Raw genomic sequence first — 19,960 nt, forward strand, 5'->3', positions numbered from 1 at the left:
ATACTAATGAAAAAAAAGAAATTGGGTGCCATAATAAGCAAAATCCACTCAGCCACGCTCACGGGTCCCACATCAAGGGTAGATCGTCTTACGTATGCAGCGTGATCTCAGTCGGTAAACGTCATCGCATGTCGCATGGGCTCAATTATTTGTAGAAAAAATGTGTGGAAGGGTATTAATACACGATTGACGTGCTTCTAGAAGGTGTAGTGGCTGCCTACTGGTGTTTGCAGAAAACGAAAATAGCACCTATATAAGAGAAGTGTTGAAGATAGAGAGTCATTGGAAATAGTAATCGTAATTTCATCATCCTTCTTACACTTAACTGGTTAATTCGAGAAAATCAGTAAGAGCGAGAGAAAACCCACTTCTCGGCTTTGTATTATAGACTAATTCGCGGAAGTATGAAGGATGAAAATAGTGGAGTCATTAAATATGAGAGCGGATAGCAATTCTATAGAAACGGATGATTATTTGATGGAGTGATGAGAGGAAAAGAAAAACCAAATTATGATGATCAAGCGTATTTATCTTTTTATGTAGACCAAAAAGAATCTTGAAAAGTGAGACCGAAATTCACATTTTTTCTCCAGTGGGATATTAGATTGCTAATGTTATCTCGTATTAGGAAGGAAGCAAAGATGGTCAAAGACTCCCTCCAGCACTTTATAAAGAAAGGTCCTATTTAGTCGGGGGGCACACTGGAGAGCGCACTGATGACCGGAGAAAATTTCTCCAAGCGCGTGCTCCCATTGAGGCCCCATATTTGACATTTGATTGGACATGATCAAGAAACCTAATTTTCTAAGTTATGATAGTTGGTAGCCTTTTGGGTGTTTTAGCCGATGCATAACCTTAAAGAGTCGTGTATGACTCTCCTGTAGGCAATTGTACCAAAGTTGGGGGACGCAAGACACTGGTCGTGTCTTTACAGGTGATCGACTGCCAGGTGGGCTAATGTCTAGGCTTGAGAGGCAAAACGTGGGTTCGAATAGGATCATTACGGGAGAAGGGCCCGACAAGCCAAGTTTGGTCATGGGTGAGAAATTCATTTATAATTTTTTGGGAAAATTGTCTAAAAAATTTTAAACGTATAGAAATTTTGTCAATTTAGTTTTAAATCTATTAATTATATCAATTAAGCCGTAAACATTTTTACGTTTTATTAATTAAGTCTAGCCAATCAATTTTGACGAAAATTATTAACGTGAATGTTTATCGTCCTACATATGCATTCTTATTGAACCTTCAACCCTAGTTTCAACCACACAAGCTCAAGATTTGATATTATCATTTCACAATTTTGTGGGGTACCTTCATATGCACTGACAATCTTCATGGCCGTCTTCCTTTCCCTTTCGTTGCCCCATTCCAGCCTCAGATGCTCCAAGACAAAAGATCACGACGACATATGAATCTCAATGATGTTCTTGTTTATTCGTTCCGGACCCCATGGAGAAAAAGCACGACTCAAGCCTGAGAGGCGATGTGGTTATTAATATCCCTGACTGGCTTGTGTGGTTGAAGAAACAAAACGTGCTTTTGCTTTTTGCAAGAAGAGAAATAGAGTGAGCTGAGTAGAAGAAGAGAAGTGCGAATAGGATAGCTAAGAATCTTGGGAAAGCAATGGGGTCGCAACTTGCAATTCTAGAGGACCCCAGGTTGACCCGAGTCAAGCAAAAAAATATTAGTCAAATTAATGGAATTATACCATGATTTTCAAATTCCCTCAGTCTAGTTCCCGTCCGTAAGTGGTCCGCCCACATAGGAGTCGAGTAAGTTACCTAATGGATACAAAATGAGCATTAAAAAACATTATTTATTTCTAATCACGATTATACCGGTCTAGAGACTTTCACGTTCCAATTTCAAGAATAAGATTGTCAATTAAGTTGCCGTGCAATTTGAAAATACGTTGAATCATCCCACGTTACTTGACCGAGGGGTTTATGTGCTCTTAATATAATATGATTTCTCTTCATCTGTGAACTTTTTTAATTTAAGTTTCTTGATTGTAAGTTCAAACATAATATCGGAACCATATTCCGTCGAGTTTTATTATGCATATGCGTCCACACCGTTTTTTTTTTAATTAGAAATTAATTCAAGTGGTTATTGTGCGTGATCTATTAGCTAACGGATTAAGGTATAGACAAGCGGCGGCTCTTAATTCCTCAAACAGCGGCGGCTCAGTTTGTGTAAGAACCTCCGAGGAAGCTGCCTCCGATGCATGCCAGGCATTTGGAACATAGGTCGCTCATTAGTTTTTTTTTTTTTTCCTTAACGCCTTGTTTATATCAATTCATGTGGAGCTCTTTTAAAATTCCAATATCTCTACCGAAGCTACTCAACAGATGATGTAACCTTTGCTAGCGAGGCCGAGATCACACCAAACCAAACGTTACATTAACATCCATGCAAACTTACAAAGGATAGGGCAGAGCGACACAAGTGAAAAGTTGTACAAAGTAGAATCAAAGGACTTGTGAAGTCCACATAGCCGTGAGCATATTCCCACTAAGGAGGATATTAACCATGGTAACCCGGGAACAGCGGTGCGGACGGCCCCCAATTGTAAGGATTGTGGTCATGTGGGTATCCGTAGGCTTGAGAAGGGCCGAAACCATAGTTATGATTATTATAGGGAGCGACATGGTAGCCATGGTTCAAATTATTATAGGAATCATGGTGATAGCCGTGGTTCAAATTATTATAGGGATCAAGGTGATAGCCACGATTTGTATTATTATAGGGATCAGGGTAGTAGCCGTTGTTAGGATTGTTATGGTTACGGGGGTTACGCTCCCTTTGTGAGGCCTCAAGCATCCTTGAGGCCTCACTCTCCATGTAGACAATATCTGCTGTCGGGAATTTCTTTCTCATATTTTTCATGAGCGCTACGGTATCCATGCTCCCATTCACTGTAAGCTGCTTGTTCTCGTCGTCCACATTGAATGATTGTACTTCTGCATAGCCACACGAAAAAATAACTCAATATGTTTACTTATTTTCTTTATGAATGGACATATTAAAGTCACAAGTCCCAATACCTTCATTTTTGGAGACTATCTCGATGGCCTTCTTCTTGTGCTTCTCGCTGGACCAATCAACCTTAATAATAACCGTCTGTGCCAAAAGCAAAACCACATCCACATAACAAAAACCCTAGTTAAAAATTTAGCCTACTTAACTTCTCATATCAAAATACCTTCCTTACATTTCAAAAACTACAATTATCATCCTCATCATTTAAAACTAACTTCAAGATGCATCTCTTGCCCACCCCACGCAGCGAGCTTGGACAACAAACTAGGCTTCGACCAGACCATCCTATAACTCTCTAAGAAGGGCCCCGTACCTGCATGGTTTTTGCCGGAGTTTCGAAGTAGATAGAAGAGAATTCTGCCGACTCTTCCCCCGCTCGAGTAGGCTTGGACAGAGCGCGTGAATTCTCAAGTTTGATGGAAATGTGTTGGAAGATGAGGCCTTTAATAGAGACCTAGTACCCCCGAGTCATGGGGAAAATACTAATGAAATGAAGGAATTGGGTGCCCAAAAAAAAAAAAAGCCCCACTCAGCCTCGCTCTTGGATCCAACGTCAAGGTGGGATCGTCTTGCGTATGCAGCATGACTTCACTCGGTGATGTCATCGTATACCGCATGGGCTGATATATTACTAGAAATTATGTGTGGAAGGGAATAAATGCACGATGGATGTGCTTCTAGAAGGTGTGGCTGCTATCAACTGATGTTTGAACAAAAGAAAGGAGCACCTAATATCAGAGTTTGAAAATAGAGAGTTATCAGGAATACTAATAGTATTTCCGCCATCTTTCTTCTATTTGACTGGAAAATTAAAAAAGTCAGTAAAAGCAAGAGAAAACCCACTTTTTTCGGCTTTATATTATAGATTGATTAGTGGGCCTTAAAGTATGAACGATGAAAATAGTGGGGTCATTAAATATGAAAGTAAATATTAATTCCATAGAAGTGGATGATTATGTGATAAAGCGATGAGAATGAAAGAAAAATTAAATTATGATTATCTAACTTTGTGGATTTACCTTTTATGTAGACCAGAAAGAATCTTGAAAAGTAAGACCAAAATTCATGTTTTTTTTTTTCAGTGGTCTATTAGATTGTTAATGTTATCTCGTACTAGGAAGCAAAGACGGACAAGGATTCCCTCCGGCACTTTCTAAAGAACGGTTCTATTTGGTCGGTCGGCCCCATTGGAGTGAGGGAGCACTAATGGCCGGAGAAAATTTATTCAAGAAGGTGCTCCCCTTGGAGGCCCCATATTCGACATTTTGATTGGAGCTGATAAAGCAAACTCTCTTTCTAATCGATGCATATCCTCAAAGAGTCGTGTGCGACTCTCCTATGGGCATTTGTACCAAAAGTCGAGGGACGCGAGACAACTGTCATGTCTTTGGAGGCTATCGATGGACGGGTGGGCTAATGTCTAGGCCTAAGAGGCAAAACGCCGATTTGGACTAGATCCTTACGGGAGGAAGGCCCGACCAGACTAAATTTGGTCATGGGCAAGAAGCTCATTTAAAAAAATCTTAAGTCTATTGAAATTTTATCAATTCATTCTTAAACATATTAATTATATCAATTAAATCCATCCGGCCAAATTTGATCTAAAATCATTGACGTGGATGTTGGTCATCTTATATGGTATGATTGACGTTGATGTGAACACTTTTAATAATATTTTAATATATTTTCAAATTTTTTATTTTTCCCTTTGCCAACAATGATCGGGGCTTGTCGATGGCCAGTAGAGGTCATCGGTCTCAATCAAGGTCGCTCTCGCTTGGCAAAGCATAGCCCACCATCATCACCCTCACTCGAGGCTAACAAGGGCAACCCTCACCTGAGGTCATCAACCATCGACAATGCTTGAAAAAAGGGAAAAAAGAAAAGGAAACAAATAAATAAAAAGATTCAAAAAATATTAAAAAGCTAAATAAAAATTATCCATGTCAATACCAATCCTATCATGTAAAATGACTAGCGTCCACGTAAGTGATTTTCATCCAAAATTGACTGAATAAACTTAATTAGCAAATTAGACAAATATTTAAAATAAAATTGATGGCAGTGCAATAAGTTCATGGCTTTGTCGAAGTCAAAGGATAAGGGCCTGTTTGTTTGTATTTCTTTTTAAACACTTTTTGTTTTTTTTTTTTTTAAAAAAAAAAGAAACAGAAACGCGTTTGGGTGTGTTTCTATTCCTTTTTTTTGTTCTTTTGTTCCTAAAACAAAAGGAACAGAAATAAGAAACAACAAAAAGTTGTTTCTTATTTCAAACAAAACTTAGAAACACTTTTTTTTTTATTTTCTTCTTCTTTTTCTTTCTTTTTCTTTCGCTTTCGGTCGTCGGCCTCGGCCATGGCCGGCAACCGGCCGACGAGGGCCGGCCGCCTCGCACAGCCACGGCGAGGCTCGCCCCCCCCGCGAGGCGACCTTGCGCCAAGTTGGGTGAGCTCAAGCTCGCCCCGGATCCGTGAGGCGAGCTCGCCCGGCGGCGCGAGCCTCGCCGTGGCTGGGCGAGACCGCTAGCCCTTGTCGGCCGGTCGCCGGCCATGGCCGAGGCCGACGACCGGCCAAAAGAAGAAAAAAAAAAAGGAAAAAGGAAAAATAAGAAAAATAAAATAAAAATATTAAAAAATAAAAGAAATAAAAAAATTGCAAATTTACCAAACGCGTATTTTTATTCAAAAATTGTTCTTCGGAACATAAATACTTTTTTTTTTCTATTTCAGTTTCCTGTAACAATTTTTAAACGAAAACGCAAACAAACGCATCCTAACTCGCCAGCCTTCAAGGGACCTTTCCAGGTGAGGAAGCTAACTTCTAATGGGCCTGGAAGTTGATTCAAGCCCACATACTTTCACAACGCATCGTGTGAAGCCCGAGACTTACTTTTGCCCTGATGATAGAAAGCGCCAAGGCCTCCGCCTGAAAGGAAATGGATTCGCAACGAGACCGCTCAATCAGCTTTATCGAACCAGCAATCTCGACTCGATCTCTTCTAATATCTATCGCGAGCAGCCCGGTTGGCCCAAATGGAGCAGTGGCAACGCATTTCTGGCTATGGATTGAGAATGAATGCTTATCCAAACACGCACTTTCTTTGCCCGCCATTCATCCAAGCCAATTGCCATGCCCAAAATAAAATTGATTCTCATGATCGCCGAATGGGTGATCGATTTGAGTAGAAGGAAAACAGACTGAGGGGATGGCGAAAGAATACAGGAAGGAAGGCTGAAGCTCGAGAGGCGACATGGACATAGAGATCCTTGACCGCCACCATTTGGCCGGATTCGTGAAGTAGGTTAAAGAAGCAAAACTTCCTTTTCGCTTGCCCGAGGCTGACAAGCAACCATTGATAATGCCTAAAAAGAGAAAAAAAAAAAAAAAAAGGAAAAGAATAAATCAAAAGATTCGAAAAAATATTTAAAAACTAAAAAAATTGTTCACATTAATACTGATCGTGCTATGTAAAATGGCTGACATCCACGTGAACGATTTCCAACTAAAATTGGTTGATGGACTTAATTAGTAAAATTGAAAAATGTTTAAGATTAAATTGATAAAAATGCGACGGGTTTATAACGTTTAAGACAATTTCCTATAATTTATATGTGATGGGCGGGCTGCGCGACTCATTAGGCCCGGCCTTTGTCGAAGTCAAAGGGTAACTGGCCAGCCTTTAATGGGCCTTACCCCCAAGTGAAGAAACTAACTTCTAGTTGGGCATGGAAGTTGGTCCAAGCCCACATAACTTTTGCAACGCATCGTGCGAAGCACCGGGCTTTACTTTTGCCCTGAAAATAGAAGGCTCCAAAGCCACTGCCTGAAAGGAAATGGATTCGCAACGAGACCGCTCAATCTGCTTTATCAGAACAGCAATCTTGACTCGATCTCTTCGAATATCCATCGCGAGCACCTCAGTTGGCCCAAATGGAGTAGTGGCAACACTTTTCTGGCTATGGATCGTGAACGAATGCTCATCAAAACACGCACTTTCTCTGCCCACGACGTGGACATACAGATCCCTGATCAGCACCGTTTGGCCGGTTCATAAGGTAGGTTAAGAAGCAAAACGTGCTTTTGCTCTTTGCAAGAAGAGAAATGGAGCATTTTTTTTTTTTTTTTTTTTTTTTGGTCAAAAAGACTATTCCCTTCACTGTTGCAAAACATCGGAACACGATAGATGGGTCTCCGAATACAACATATCCAAGAGAGGCGAAGGGGATAATATAATTAATTAGGAATGAGGGGTTTCCTACTATAGGTTTTAGCAACCCAATTGACTAGCTGGGTGGCCTTGCATGAACAATAATTCACTCACACATCTTTCATCTTGGCTAAGTACATCCAATAGTCTTCAATCACATTTTGCAGGGCCCATGGGCTTTGGCTTTCTCCTGAAATGAACAGCGCAATTAATAAGGTATCACTTTCCACCTCCACACTTTTATCTTTAAGGCTCCATAGATCATTTATGCCCTTCAAGTACAAAAGATCCTTCTTCAATTGCAAAATCTTCAATTTGGCTTGTAGAAGCCATATGCACTATTTCTGCAAAACCAATAATCAATAATTCGTTCTGATCTCTACATATTCTAGCTACTAATCCTTCAACACTTCCTCCTCCCCAAGAATCGTCAACATTGAGCTTGATGGATTTACTTGCCAGTGGAATCCATCGAACTAGCCGAGGAGATAAGTTTTTGTTTCTTTGTTTTTTACTCCTTGATTTAGGGTTCCGCATATGGTCATTCTATTCTTGTTGATTGCAAGTGAGATATCAACAATCGAGCTGGGATCCAGAGAAAAAAGAATTCCGAGATCTCCAGGTTTGCCATTGGACACCAACGATGAGCTCTCCAAAAGGTTTAGTCTTATCCATATGAAAAAATTTCGACACCCATTTGTCCATTCAAGTAATATTTCACCAGCATATACTGATTTTCAATCTTTAATCAGCTTAGATTTTGTTTGTCCACATACATAGGAAAAACATATGTTCAATCGTCTTTAGGGCTTAAGAGCAAATGGGCACAAAGAAGTAGGTAGCTTTTTTCTTTTATACAATTTTCACAAGTAAAGAGGGCATTTTGGCATACGCTCCACATGAAGTTTAGTATTTTGGGAGGAGAGTGGCAACCAAATTTGTGTCCGTAGTGATTTTGGTGGCTGAAATGATAATGAGGCTTGGTTTTTAGGATACTATTGTTCTATGGTATGTATGTTGCGGTACCCATTTTTCAAATTATAAATTCTCTTTTTAGCACCATTCCAAATAAGCTTATCATCCCTCGAGATTGAACTAATTGGGATGGTGAGTATTTCCTGCGCTATTTCTTAATCAAAGAGTTCATCAATTTCCGTTCATTCCATCGGTTTGACTCTATTCAATAAGCTAAGCCACAGTTTCAGGGTCTCCTCGGTTAATAGATTCAATATGCTTTGCCGGCCCCATGAAACCTTTCCCTGAATTCCAGAAATCCCCTTTGGGGAAATAGATGCCCTTGATGACTTGACTTCAAAGGGATGTTGGAGATTATGTTAGTCTCTAAGCTTGTTTGCTTAACATGGCTCATTAAAGGAGATAAGGTATCTAAAGTCAAGTCCGCCAGTGTCTTTTTTGATTTTTAAGATACCCTACTTCTTCCAAAAAATTATGGCTTTGCCTTATTTTTGTTTCCATCAAAAGAACGCAATTTTCTGCTCAATATCTCCAAATAAGTGAGTATAAGTAAAGGAAGAGGGGTGCGAAGACAATAGTTAGGAATCTTGGGAAAGTGATGGGGATATAGAGGACCCCAGTTGACCCAAGTCAAGCAAAAAATATAAGTCTAATTAAAGGAATTATAACACGACTTTCAAATTCCCTCAATCTAATTCGTGTCCGTAAGTGGTCCGCCCACATAGCAGTCAAGCGAGTTGCTTAATGCATTCAAAAGAATGTGTTAAAAAATATGGTTTATTTCTAATTATGATTATACCAATTTACAAATTTCAACATTCCAATCTTTAAGGCAAAATTGTCGATCAAGTTGCCATGCAATTTAAAAATACGTGGAATCATCCCATGTTGCTTGACCGTGGGTTTTATATGCTCTTTATATGCATATGATTGCCCTCCATATGTTGACAAATTAAGTTTCTTTGTTGCATATTTAATCATGATATTGGAGCCAAATTTCATGAGTTTATTTTGCGCACATGTCCGTCCCTTTTTCAATTAATAAGAAATGGATTCAAGTGGGTATCGTGCATGCAATCTATCAGCTAACGGATTAATATACAGATGAGCAGCGGCTCTTAATGATTCCTCAAACGGCTGCTCGGTTTGTGTATGAACCTCCGAGGAAGTTGCCTCCGATGCATGCCGGGCACTTGGAACATTTCCCATGACGCTAGCTAATATAATCTTTGTTAGACTGGACGGTCACACCAAAACAAACAATACATTAACATCCATGCGAACTTACGAAGTGTAGGGTAGAGCGATACAGGCAAAAAGTTGTATAGAGTAGAATCAAATCACTTGGGAAGTCTCCGTGAACATGATCCTACTAAGGACGATAGTAACCATGGTAACCCTCTACAGCGGCGGTGCCGACGGCTCCCATAAAAATGGCGGATGATGGTCAAAAAATTTTGGTGGGGCGTTGACCGCTGGCGGGGTCTCGAGCTTCGTGGTGACAATATCCGTAGGGAACTGCTTTCGCATCTTTTTCACAAGCATTATGGGATCCATGTCACCATACATGGTCAGTTGCTTGTTCTGGTCGTCCACTTCAAATGATTGTACGTCTACACAGGCACATGAAAAAGTATACTCGAAACGTTTGCTTATTTTCTTTCCAAATGGACATATTCAAGTCGCAAGTTGTGATACCTTCATTTTCAGAGACCATCTTGATGGCTTTCTTCTTGCGCTTCTCGCTGGACCAATCCACCTTGATGATGACTTTCTGCACCAAAAAAACCAAAACCAAAACCAAAACCACGTTGATGTTATACGAATCCTGGATAAAAATTTATTGTACTTTACTTTTCATATCAAAGTACCCTCCTCATGTCTCAAAACTTACATCCTCATCTTGTGCAGCTAATTTCAAGATGCATCTCTCATCCAACCACACATAATTTTACAAGGACAGAATTTTGTCAAGAACGATTTCAGACAATAAATTAGGCTCGACCCAACCCTCCTATTTCTCAAAGGACGGTGTACCTGCATGGTTTTTGCCGGAGTTTCGAAGTAGATAGAAGAGAATTCTGCCGGCTCTTCCTCCGCTCGAGTAAGCTTGGACAGGGCTCGTGAATTCCCAAGTTTGGTGGGAATGTGTTGGAAGATGAAGCCTTTAACAGAGAACTAAGTCCACCCGCGTCGAGCGGTAAATGCAGACGAAAGAAGAAATTGGGTGCGTGGAAGGTAAGCATGGAGCTTGACCTCAATCGGTGCACATCGCGTGGGGCTCGTTTATTAGTAGAAATTATGCGTGGAGGGGAAGTAATACGCGGTGGATTTGCTTCTAGAAGGTGTGGTTGCTACCAATTGGTGTTTTGCACAGAAGTAGCGCCTATATAAGAAAGCGTTCCAAGATATAGAGTCATCAGAAATACTAACCGCATTTTCCTCATCTTTCTTATATTTAACGAGAAAATTGGGTAAAAGCGAGAGAAAACCTGCTTTTGGCTTCATATTATAGATTGAACCGCATGTCTCGAAATACGAAGGGTGATAATTGTGGGGTCGTTGGATATGAGAGCAGATAGGAATTCCATAGAAATGGATGGTTATTTCAGTGCAGCACTTTCTAAAGAAGGCCAAAGGGTTCTAACTTCTATCTGGTCGGTGGGGCTCGATGGAAAGAGAGCAATGATGACCGAAGAAAATTTCTTCAAGCACGTGATCCCCTTGGAGGCCCCATATTCGACATTTGATTGGAGATTATGAAGAAACCTCTTTTTCTAAGTCATGATTAGCAGAATCTTTGATGTCCGTGTCTCTAGAGGCGATCGATGGCCGGGTGGGCTAATATCTAGGCTCGAGAGGCGAAACGCGGGTTCGGATAACGTCCTTACACGAAGAAGGCAAGAAGTTAATATGTAATTTCGAGGAATTGTTCGAAGGTCTTCAGCCTAAATGACTTTCATTAATTTAATCATAAATATTTTAATTGTACTAATTGAATTATAAACATTTTTATATTTTTCAATTGAGTCAATCTTGCCAATTTTAACGGACGTTGATTGTCCTACATGGTAAGACGATCCCGATGTGAATATTTTTAATAATATTTAAATATATCTTTGAATTTTCTTTATTTTTATCTTCATTTTATATTTTTTCTTCTCTTTTCCTTCTTCACTTTTTTTCTTTTTTTTCCTTTTTTCCTTTTTTCCTTTTTCCCTTTTTCCCTCCGCCAGCCATCACTGAGGCTTGTCAATGGCCAATGAAAGTCGCCAGCCTTAGTCGATGGTCGCCCTCACTTGGGAGGGCATAGACCACCCTCGCTCGAGGCTAGCGAGAATGGCCGTTGCCTAAGGTCATAGACCATCAATAATGCTTGGCCATGCCCACTAGAGGGAAAAAAGAGAAAAAAAGAAGATAAAAATAATATATAAAAAAAATTGTCCACATCAACATCAGTATTGTTAGTCGGCATTTATGTTATCGATTTTCGGTCAAAATTGATTGGATTAACTCAATTAGCAAAATAATAAAATATTTAAGATTCAATTACCATAATTAAAAAGTTTGTGACTAAATTGATAAAAGTGCAATTAATTCATGACTTTTAGGATAATTTTCCCGTAATTTTTATGTCATGGGCGGGTTGCGCAATTCATTAGCCCCGACCTTTGTCGAAGTGAAAGGGTAAGGGCGCGTTTGGTTGTGTTTCTGTTTAAAAATTGTTCTAGGGAACGAAATAGAAAAAGTGTTTTGCTTAGGGAACAATTTTTGAACAAAACAACGCGTTTAAACTAAACTTGTTCCTAATAAAAAATAAACATGTTTGGTAAATTTGGATAATTTTTTTATTTCTTTTATTTTTTCTATTTTTTCTTATTTTTCCTTTTTTTCTTTTTTTCTTTTTCATTTTTTTCTTCTTTTGGCCTGGTCGCCGGCCAAGGCCTTGGTCGGCGACCCCGGCGAGGGTCGGCCTCGCCTTGATCCGGCGAGGCCGAGCTCGCCCACCGGCGGGCGAGGCGCGGCCTCGCCGCCACCGCCGGCGACGCCGACTCGCCCAGTCCGGCGAGGCCGAGGCTCGCCGCCCGGGCGAGCTCGGCCGCGGATCAGGCGAGATCGAGCTCGCCCGTGCCGGCACGAGGTCGGCCTTGCCTTGATCCGGCGAGGCCGAGCTCGCCCGGGCGGGCGGGCGCGGCCTCGCCGGCCACCGCCCGGCGAGGCCGAGGCTTGCTGCCGCCGGGCGAGGTCGGCCTTGCCTTGATCCGGCGAGGCCGAGCTCGCCCCGGGCGGGCGAGGCGCGGCTCGCGGCCACCGCTGGCGAGGCCGAGGCTTGCGGCCGGGCGGGTCGGCCTCGCCGGATCTGGGCGAGATCGAGGTCGCCCGGGCCGGGCGGGGTCGGCTCTCGCCGGGACGGCGAGCCTCGGCCTCGCCGTGGTGGGCGAGGCCGCGGGTCCCTCGTCGGCCGGTCGCCAGGCCATGGCCGAGGCCGGCGACCGGCCAAAAGAAAAAAGAACAAGAAAATAAGAGAAAAAAGAAAAAGAAAAATAAGTGTTTTCTCAAAGTGTTTCAAAACAAAAACACAAAATTTGTGTTTCTTGTTTTGTTTCTTTTTTCGTTCTGGGAACAAAAGAACAAAAAGGAACAGAAACGCACCCAAACGCGTTTTTGTTCCTTTTTGTTCCCAAACAAAAAAACAAAAAAGTGTTTAAAAACAAAAAAAAAGAACACAACCAAACGCCTTAACCTGGCCAACCTTCAATGGGCCTTCCCCAAGTGAGGAAACTAACTTCTGGTTGGGCCTGGAAATTGGTCCAAGCCCACATAACTTTTGCAACGCATCGTGCGAAGCACGGGACTCTACTTTTTTGTACTGAAAATGGAAAGCTCCAAAGCCTCTACTTTTTGACTCGATCTCTTCGAATATCCATCGCGAGCACCCCAGTTGGCCCAAATGCAGCAGCGGCCACACTTTTCTGGCTACCGACCGTGAAAGAATGCCTATCGAACCCGCGATCCATCCAAGCCAATTGCCATGCCCAAAATACAATGGATTCTCATGATGCAGGATGGGTGATTCATATGAATAGATGGAAAACACACTAAGAGGATGGCAAAAGGAAGTACTTGCTTAAATTGTATGTCTGGAAAATTGGAATAGCCAGTTCAATCAAGCCACAACCCAATCTCTCGACCCTTCTCTCATTTTGATGTGCGGGCAGGTTTAACTTGATTTTACCACGCATCATTTTTCGATATCTAGTTATAAGAGCCTCATTTTAAAAATTAGGCTTGCCACAAATATCAACATGATTAACTCGGTGAATGAAGGAGTGATCCCAAAAAGTGTCAGTGGGAGGAAAGCGGTTTTTATGAACCTTCGAAGACACGAAAACCATCAAATCAATAAAAAAAAAAGTCATCTTGATTTGTTAATTGAAAATATTCTATACCTTTAAATATTGTGACATTTTGCATAAGAAATTTGGAAAACATGACATGAGGATATATAATGTATTTTTTTAATCTTTAAATTATTTAATGTGATTTTTGAACTGTTATCCCAAATAATATTGAATATTTTCATATAAAAATATGTATAAAAAGTTTAAGGAATATTATATTTAAAAAATTTAAAAATTAAAAATTACATATTAAGTTAGAATTTATTGATCATTTATAATATTATTCTTAAAAAGATCGAGCTCGGTTGATTGTGATCGAGCAAGGGTCGGGGAACCGATCTTTCCGGTGCCATGGGGAACATAAAGCGAGAAACGAGGGAAATAAAAAATATCTGAGCAGGCCCCATGGAAAATATCTAAGAGGAGATTGTGGCGTTCGGGGACGGGAGGGGCCACCGCGTGGCGGTTGTTTACGGGCTACGCAAATGGGCGTGGAGACACGATCGGGGCTGAAGGGTTGGGATGTCCGCCACGTACCCGCCTCTGATTGGGCTTGAGTGGCGGACTTCACTTCACTCTGCTCCTCCCGTTTCAGCCCCTTTTCCGTTAACCGCCCAACCTTGCTTCGGAGGTGCAATCACCTGCTTCCCTACCCACACTACTCCCTCGTGCTCCTTTTCGTTAGGGTCTAATTTCGACTTTGCATATCTCTCTATCTATCAACACAACATAATACCCCTGACAATCATTTATTCATTCATTTATTTTTTTAAATAGTACAAAGAATTGTCTTTAAAAAAATATTTTTCAAATCATTTATTTTCTATAAAAAAAATATATCGAGAATTCATTTAGTTATTAAATTTAAATGGTTTTCTTGCATGTCGAAAGAAGTCTCTCCATTTTGATTCCATTTTTCACTTGCTTTTGATTTGTATGTATCATGTAATATTAGCACTTCCTTTTTCGTAACCATGAAATACATCAAGCATTTTGAGTCATTTCTAAGTTTGCACGACTTTGTCTGTAAATATTTTGCATTTTTTTTCTTATATTAGAGCTAATATGTGAGGGAAAAAAACATGGTGAAAAACTTCACATTTGATTGTCAGGGGTTTGTAGCTTGAAAGTAGCCTTTCCATTTTATTTTATTTTCATTTTGTCTTTATGTATGCATTTTGTGCATATCTTTGGAAAGTAGCCTTTCCATAGTACAAAGAATTAACCAGTCATAGCTAGATAGCTTCTATTTGTTGTATCGGATGGTCAATGGATTGCAATCCTCATACTTAGATATTCATAACAAGGGAGTTAATTAGGAAGAAACTCTAAAAAAATTATTGGATGAAACTTTGTAATAGCAATGTATAGGATTAAATGTGACGAATATATTACATCTTCAATTTCACTAATAAATTCAAGATAGTTACCTCCAAATATCCTAATTACCTAAGTTGCGTACTTCTCGCGCGGTTACTCCGATTTTCACTGAAAATATCAGCGAGTTAAAAAGGTCTTCCCTCGTAAAAAAAATATCCTCGTTTTTCACTGCGCCTCGATCGGAAACGGGGGAGCAAAAACGCTCGAAAAGATGCGACGAGATGGAACTGAAGTACGAGGATTTTATAAAGGGCGGTTATGTTCCCGCCTCAGATCACACCCCCAGAAACCGTGGCGACCTCTGGTTGGGCCACGTGTGGCGGACTACCTAACGCCGGACCGCAGCGGAGACCAGCCCGGCCCCTCCTATATAAGCTCCTCGCGTTACGCCTCTGCAACGAGCCGCAAAATTTTCCATTTCTCCCTCCTTTCAAAAAAGTCCCCACTGAAGATTCCGTTTCTCATGGTGTCCAAGAACCCGAGCCCGGCCGAGGGATTCTACCTGGATCCGAACGGAATGGCGCTCCCGGGCTTCGGGCCGTTCTCGGCGGCGAATGCGGCGGCGGCGGCTGCGGCGGCGGCGGCGGCGGCGTCCGCCACCTCGGCGTCGTCGGAGGATCTGGCGAAGAAGGTCCGGAAACCCTACACCATCACCAAGTCCCGGGAGAGCTGGACGGAGCCGGAGCACGACAAGTTCCTCGAGGCGCTTCAGCTGTAAGTCCGATTTCCGAATTTGCGCGCGCGCGCGCGCCCTCGCCTCGGCGATAGGGTTTCGGCGCGTGAGAGCGCGTGGGGGTGTTTGGGGGGCAGGTAGCTTGGGCTATTTCGCGGGTTGGTTCCGAGGTGCTCTTGTAGTGGATGCTAATTGGCGGGTGTGGTCGAATGTATTTGAGCTTATTAGTAAGACAATTGACTTGTGGAGCGATGCGATGCCTTGTAATGAGTGCGAGAGTTGTGTCGCGTTGATCTGGACTTGAGGTTTGGCGGTGCCTGGCTTGATTTTCGCTCGTGCTGTTTTCTGTTGTCCAGGAATAGGCGGAAACCGAGTGGGGAGAGAATTTTCATTTTCTGTCTATTGTTAAGGGTCGATTGTTGTTTCCGGTTCAGAGGAGAAAGATCTGCCCTTCCTCAGAATGTGAACGTGGCTGGCATGTGGCAATTAGATTACCTTATATGGAAATTGCTATTTTGTGGATTTTCAGCCGATTTGCCTACATATGGGATGACTAAAAACGAACTTTGTGTGCTTATTAATTGAAAATGAATCCACGTGTATGGAGAGTTGTGGAGGAGGTGGGATGTGATTTGTGAGTGGCTTGAACTATCTTACGTGCATGATTGTAGATCTACTTTACGAATCTCTGGGTTGATGACGATGTTCAACTGTCTATGGTACGTGAAGGTATACTTTTAAGAAGACTTAAACATGCATTTCTCAAGAACGCATTGCTTTATCGGCTTGTTGATGCTACTTAGAGACTGCTTTGTTAAGGTCGAGACTCATTTGATTATCTGGAAGACCCGTCTACTCTTATGATTATCCTGGTGTATAGGCTAAGACTCATATTCTCTTTCAATGCTTTTACAGCTTTGACCGTGACTGGAAAAAGATTGAAGCCTTTGTTGGGTCAAAGACAGTCATCCAGGTAGTGCTCAGTGCATTTACTCCTTCAGTGTATGAGAATATTCATGAGATTATTTGGTCTAATTTCAGAGAAGTAAGGTGTTTGGTGGCATATCTGACATTATCACAATGATATTCTGAATCATAGCCTTGCATCTCGTCAGTCTTCTGTTAATTGTTGATATGACCCCTATGGATCTATTCATGAGTCTAATGGAGAGTGATGGTTTTGTGATTTCTGACCTTTTGGTTGTGAAAAGACTTACAAGATATGAAATATTAAAAGTTGCTCTGATCCATGTTTACATGTTGGGTGCAGATACGCAGTCATGCTCAGAAGTACTTTCTGAAAGTGCAGAAGAGTGGCACAAATGAACACCTACCTCCCCCTCGACCAAAAAGGAAGGCTGCTCATCCATATCCTCAAAAAGCGTCAAAAAATGGTTAGATTAATGGATTGATGCTGAGTTGAATGCAGAAAGAGATTTTACTTTTTTTTGCTATGACTAACGAGCCATAAATGGCAGCTTCGGTTCCAACACAAGCCGCGGGGGCTTTTCATGCTTCGCCTGCACTGCTTGAATCTGGATATGTTCTTCGGCCTGATTCCTCTTCAGTTCTCAGAAATCCTGTTAATAATGCTCCAGTGTCTTCCTGGACGAATAAGACAGTGCAGACTGTCAGTTTCTCCCGCCCAACAAAAGGTTTGTGCATCAAATATGCTTGTCCAAAGCAGACTCCATCGTCCAAGGAAGTGACCTTGGCAACTTTCTGTGTTATATAAAAAGCTCTTGCATTATATTTCCATCAATAATGATGTGTGTTATCAGGCACGAATGTGATCAATAACTCCTGTAGCAGCACTGACAGCACTCCGAGAACACGGCCAAGTTGTGAAACAACTGACCAAGGTCATAATGCTCCTGCACTGAGAGGTATGGAATCCATCTCTTCATCCCTTCTGACCCTTCTCGACTAAAAATTGCTTCAGGCTAATTTCAATACTTTGGGTACTTCCAACTTACTTGTAGAGGTACTAGTTGGCAACTCAGTTGATCTGTATGATGTAGCTCTCGGTTATTGACAGTCAAGTCATCTTAATTTAACGTCATGCAAGTTCTAGATGAAACTAAATCAATTTTTTCTTTTAAATCAGCTGACTATGTGTATATCATGTGGATTTGCAACAGTTGTCCCTCTTCTCTTTTTAGCTCAGTTAGTAGCCCCTGCCAAATGCCTAGTCAATTGCTGATTGTTGATTGCTGATTTGTGTGAGCTTCTTGGACATTCAGCTGTATGGCTGCATCATCATTTACCAACTTTTGGTTCTATTTTCTTTTCATTTTCTAAGAGTCATTTTAACTACCCCCAAATTTTCCTCTTCCATACACATCAATTCTGTTACTATTGGAAGAGATATGTTTGCACCAAATTTATGTTCTGGATTGACTTAGTTTCATTAAGAAAGTCGAAGGGTTGGTGCTAAAATTTAAAATTTTAAAGCTGCTGCTGAGTGGCTATAGGATTGTCATGTGACAAATTGCTGTCATATGTTAATTCAGTTTCGAAGGAGGATGTGGTGCAGCATTCTGGACTCTGCATATTTTTGCTTCTTGTTTGGTGTTGACTTTTCACAAGTTGGTGCTTGTGCTGGCGTAATCATGTTGCGTGTTCCATGGAATTATTCTTCCCTAGTTGATTAGGTGAATTGTCTTTTGTTGGGAGTTTCATTCATCTGCATTTATACTAACTAGTAACATATTTTTCTTTGTATGTGTTGCAGTTTTACCTGATTTCGCTCAGGTATACGGTTTCATTGGCAGTGTCTTTGACCCGAACACCTCTGGTCATGTGCAGAAACTGAAAAAAATGGATCCTATTGATGTTGAAACAGTATGTTCCCTTCTGCTCTTCCAAATTTATGAAACTCCTTTTTTGGTCACTTCCTCAACCAGGGGTTACGGCTCTGTTAGTAATATGTCAGTATGGGAATTTTAGTTTCTGGTATCAGCAGTTCTTGAATTGAGAAAACAGAAACAGCTTATCAGTTTATGGTCAGGATCCTCACCCTAACTGGTCTGTCTTTGAGCTTCTTATCCTGGAGTACTCATTACTTTCAATATTGTCTTTTGGCTTCAAACATTTGGACTGAGCAGCTGTATGCATAGCTATATCATTTATGCAGTTTTGCTTTTTGCCGAAACAAATGAAAACAATAGCAATATTTTTAGTTTCTATAGGATTCTTTTGCTCTTTGAGTTCATGGGAGAAATTTCTTTTCCCAAAACTGCTCATGCCTCCCATGCTTTTCAAACTTATGTTGTCACTTACTTTGTTACAGGTGCTTCTGTTGATGAGAAATCTATCCATTAATCTGACAAGCCCAGATTTTGAGGATCACGTGAGTAGAACCTCTCTCTCCCTCTATCCCACATGCGCACGGGGCACACACAACAGGCACAGACAGTTGACTATATTGTTTTTCTCTTGCCTGGGGTAGTTACTGATGAATGATCGTACTGTTTCATTTTTTATTTTTCTGGAACTCATGAGGTGAAATTCTCTTTTTCTATTAAAAAGCCTCTTTGGGGGTGGGAGTGGGATGGTTAATGGTACCGATGAGTTTTATGAACTGTATTGCCTTCTGTTGGCATAAGATTTTGGCTTACCTCTGTTCATTGAATTGTTTCAGAGGAAGTTGCTTTCAACTTATGAGATAGATACGCCAACTGGCGGTGGAGCACACACTCGTAATGATCGACCCAACAATGTCATGTAATTATGGTAGAGAGATGCGAAAAGAGAGCAATTGGTTCTTGCTGGTGGTGGATCGCCAGTCGCTTGATACCCATGGCCTCAAAATCAAAAGCGTGGATTCTCAGGCTATAAGATTGTTGGGGCAGTCTTTTCTTTTGTCATGGGGCTAGATAAAGTTAATCCCAAGGTGGCCTGTCGCGGTCATTGTCTATTTGTAGTTGCATACAAGGTCTGCTGGGTATATATTACCGGAAGGAAATAACTTGGGGGTTGTATAGTCGCCAGATGGGCAGTGCTTTGTGCAGGAGTCCCCAATTCTTGGCCGAGTTTTACTGATTGAACAGGAGCTAAGTGTAAGTTTGTACAGTTGTAGGTATCTGTGTATTTTAAGTTTTGCTTCCTTGATCATTAAGGTTATCAATCGCTGTCATTGCCACTGCTCATACCCTAACCGGGCTCGTTCTGGTCCCGATATTCTTTACCTTGGTCCAAGTTATTAATCCTGAAGAGCTCGAGCGAAGTAAAGAGGTGAAGAAAACAGATAGCTTCATGGAACGATGATGACACATC

General features: G+C 41.4%; 2 protein-coding genes across 2 annotated transcripts; one reads left to right on the plus strand and one right to left on the minus strand.

Moving 5' to 3' along the window:
- Positions 1–2,384: 2,384 nt before the first annotated feature.
- Positions 2,385–3,495, minus strand: LOC104429625 (probable serine/threonine-protein kinase DDB_G0282963). Its single transcript, XM_010042479.3, has 3 exons — positions 3,359–3,495; positions 3,051–3,126; positions 2,385–2,966 (listed from the first exon to the last, which is right to left on the minus strand). The coding sequence occupies exons 1-3, from the start codon at positions 3,362–3,364 to the stop codon at positions 2,530–2,532; spliced, it is 519 nt and encodes a 172-aa protein (XP_010040781.2). The 5' UTR covers positions 3,365–3,495; the 3' UTR covers positions 2,385–2,529.
- Positions 3,496–15,419: 11,924 nt separating this feature from the next.
- On the plus strand, positions 15,420–19,830 carry LOC104448337 (protein REVEILLE 6). Its single transcript, XM_010062119.3, has 8 exons — positions 15,420–15,723; positions 16,598–16,655; positions 16,953–17,076; positions 17,161–17,337; positions 17,464–17,568; positions 18,417–18,526; positions 18,975–19,034; positions 19,326–19,830. Exons 1-8 carry the CDS (start codon positions 15,473–15,475, stop codon positions 19,410–19,412), a joined length of 972 nt encoding a protein of 323 aa, XP_010060421.2. The 5' UTR covers positions 15,420–15,472; the 3' UTR covers positions 19,413–19,830.
- The last annotated feature ends 130 nt before the right edge of the window (positions 19,831–19,960 follow it).

Source organism: Eucalyptus grandis, chromosome 1 (genome assembly GCF_016545825.1).
Source record: "Eucalyptus grandis isolate ANBG69807.140 chromosome 1, ASM1654582v1, whole genome shotgun sequence".
NCBI classification, from domain to species: domain Eukaryota; kingdom Viridiplantae; phylum Streptophyta; class Magnoliopsida; order Myrtales; family Myrtaceae; genus Eucalyptus; species Eucalyptus grandis.